General features: G+C 38.6%; 1 gene segment (V, D, J or C); it reads left to right on the top strand.

The window, feature by feature from the left end:
• Positions 1–925: 925 nt before the first annotated feature.
• LOC107658310 (Ig kappa chain V-VI region NQ2-6.1-like) lies at positions 926–2,769 on the top strand. The segment is given in 3 exon segments: positions 926–1,042; positions 1,154–1,485; positions 2,728–2,769. Coding segments are annotated over 3 exon segments (414 nt in total).
• Positions 2,770–3,286: the final 517 nt, after the last annotated feature.

The raw sequence follows: 3,286 nt of genomic DNA, 5'->3' as shown, positions 1-3,286 counted from the left end.
CACCGCTGTGTTTGAATGGAGATGCGCAGCGGCTGAGCTGTGACTTTGTTTCAAGCTATTTTCGACGACGAAATAGAGCAAAATCAGACCATAGTGTTATAGTCAGACAATGTAAGTCACTTAATATTAACTTCTTGTCTATTTAACTGTTGTATTAAATCAGTATCACATTTACAAACTCCCTTAAAAATCATTAAAAGCTGTCACTTATCTTAGATCATCGCGAGCTCACATTTATAATCAACGAAGCTCTCTACACTGCGCAATGAATCTCTTATTTACACCCTGTCTACACTTTGCTTATGAAAGGATTCATGAGATATGTCTGTGATACATTACTCAACGCTGCAAAAACACGTAGAAACCTTTGAAGCTCCCCTCAGCGATCACAATCACAAGTATGATGATGATCTGGTCAGTCGCACTGGTGCTCCTAAATATGTTTTCATAGTCGCACGCAGTAGTTTTCAGTCGCAAATGCGACTGAAATGGTCGCACTGTAGAGCCCTGCTCTGCCATGTACTACTGTGCTCTGCAGCCCACAGTGACGGGAAACACAATTGCACTGTACACAAACTGAATGAGAAATATATTTATGGAAGATGATGATGCACAATGCATAGTTTAGAACTACATTCTAAACTGGACACTCAACTGCTACATGTTGGAATAAATTTTAAATGCATGTACAAGTGGTAGAGTGTCCTGATTCCCTTAAATATCAAGACTACCTTTGATATGAAAAGCAACTTAATGCTTGAATCATTTGACATCTGTTACAGTGCCACTGCAATTTTTGTATAATTTCATAAATCAGAGTGACAAAATGCCATTTTAGTGTAGACTACAGTTTATTCATATACTGACCGTACTTGTAGGGTGAGACGAGTAGGCACTGTGTGGGAGGAGCTCCATGTTTTGTCAACTTCAGCAGAAGAGCTCAAGAGGTTCCATCTCAGTTTAGTTCTTGACTCTCAAAGTCATTGTCTCTCATTAGTGCAGATGTTGCTCCTCACATTCATTATATTTTCTCTCCTAAAAGGTGAGTGATTTATAACAATTACTGTGGAAATGCTGTTTTTCTCCTTTTTATACTGTTGACAATCTGAATTAGTCAATTAGAAATTATTAATTAAAACACTGTTTTAAACAGAGAATGCTGGTGAAGATGTCATAAAACCAGTCTTCACAGAGAAGCAGGTTTTGGAAGGAAAAGATGTTACACTGATCTGCAACTACACTGAAGCTGTTCACAATTTACAGTGGTATCGTCAGTATCCCGGATCCAAACCTGAGCACCTCATTTTATTCTTTGAAACCAACCCTAAATCAGAGCCCGCTCTTCGTCTGACCGCTGCAGCTGATAAAGCAGCCAAAAGTATGAATTTGACAATCTCTTCAACAGAAGTGAAAGACTCTGCCGTGTACTACTGTGCCCTGCAGCCCACAGTGACAGGAAACACAACTACACTGTACAAAAACAGAGTGAGAAGTGAACTTCAAGATGAAAAACAAGATCCTCATTTTAAAAACGAATTATGTAACCATTAGAAAGAATTTGTGAACAATATACAGTAATAAAACTCTGGCACAAAAGTACTTAAACTAGATTATTTTAATAAAAATGAATTCCTATAATAAAGCAAGCTACCAGCTCTGAAAGTGTTGTACATAGTTATAAACATATACCAGAAAGATTACACAGTTTCAGTGCGTTCCAAACCCTATTTAAATACAAGACACATCATGTTTCTTCTAGATACAGAAAATGCTGTATTCTCAGCAGATGCAAACTTTACCAAGAAGAGACTATGCTGTGTTCCAATTCCCAGCATACCAAATGACATACTTGATACACCATATGCAGACTATTAAATGGAGAAGCTTTGTACCAAACTTTGCATAAAGGAAGAACAAAAAGAACCTCTGAAGTATGTGTAAAGCTATGAAAGTAATATATGAGAACAAGTGGGTGGAGCTAGCTGAGGAGAAAGTCGCTGCAAACAAAAGAACGGCACAATGCCTCCGAAGACAGAAAAGGGCTTTCAGTGATCTTGAGAAATCTTCACAAAAGCGATGTTGTTGCTCTGTCTGTTCATACTTTTCAATCACTTTGGTAAGGAATTCGCTTTAATTGGTTGTTGTTTTAGGGTAAAAAGAAAACGACTTCCTGTTTTTTATTTTAATATAAGTATTATGTGCTAAATATGTATGTATGTATGTATCGCTTTACAGGCAAAACTACAGGGTATGGAATCAGACCAGACAAAAACACCACAGTGTTAATGGAGGATACAAACATTACACTGTCATGCATATATGAAGGCTCAATAGACAGTTTGTACTGGTACCAACAAAAACCTGGATCAAGACCAGAGTTTCTAATAATGATTGATGAAGCTTCTCAATATGTGACAAAAGCCAATCCACCTTACCCACGTCTGTCAATCAAAGTTGATAAAGTACAGAAACGTGTTCATCTGGAAATCTCCTCTGCGGCAGTTATGGATTCCGCTATGCATTACTGTGCTTTGAGGCCCACAGTAACAGGAAACACACGTACACTGTACAAAAACCCTTTCTGTATCTAACAATTCAGAGTGACTGTGCATTTGAAATGTAAACAATGTGAAATGTGAACTGCTTTATTTATTTTGAGATGCTGTCTTCAGTCTTTTCAGTGTCTGTAAGTGTGCGATTTCTAAGATGCACTACTTTGGTGTCCAGATGGGATCTTCCGCATGGAAGAAGCATTTCATGGATGAATGAGAACAACAATACAACTAAAACTCAGCCACCACATCTTCAAATATTCACACTCTGGAAAGTCCTGCAGCCAATAGCCTATATCTGACAGCAGCTACAACAAGTGCACCAAAATATCCATCATTTTGGCGAGAGACAAAAACTTACACCCCTAGTCTTTCTGAAAAGAACCCTGAGGTTTTTACTAACCGCAAAGTGCATTTAGCGCAGAACCCACACTGACCACAGGATGAGCATCCTCTGGCTGATGGGCTCACTGACATAGGGTGAACAAACATCTTGGTTTTCGGGGACAGTCCCATTTTTGGTGTCCTGTCCCTGGGAATGTACCCATTTTACAGCACATACAAAACATCACACAAACACACTGCAAAAACCCTTACCAACATAGCCCACTGGTTAGCAGGCCTAATGTGTAGGGAATAGTTTCACTACTAGAAGGTGCTGAAAGCTGTATGGATTACTTTAACCAGGAAGAATTTAACCTGAATGAGAGCTGAATATTACAATCAATTACCAA

Source organism: Sinocyclocheilus anshuiensis, unplaced genomic scaffold (assembly GCF_001515605.1).
Source record: "Sinocyclocheilus anshuiensis isolate Anshui unplaced genomic scaffold, SAMN03320099.WGS_v1.1 scaffold375, whole genome shotgun sequence".
In the NCBI taxonomy this organism is placed as follows: Eukaryota; Metazoa; Chordata; class Actinopteri; order Cypriniformes; family Cyprinidae; genus Sinocyclocheilus; species Sinocyclocheilus anshuiensis.
The sequence above is the reverse complement of the archived record's forward strand: the minus strand, read 5'-3'. Positions and strand labels throughout refer to the sequence as shown.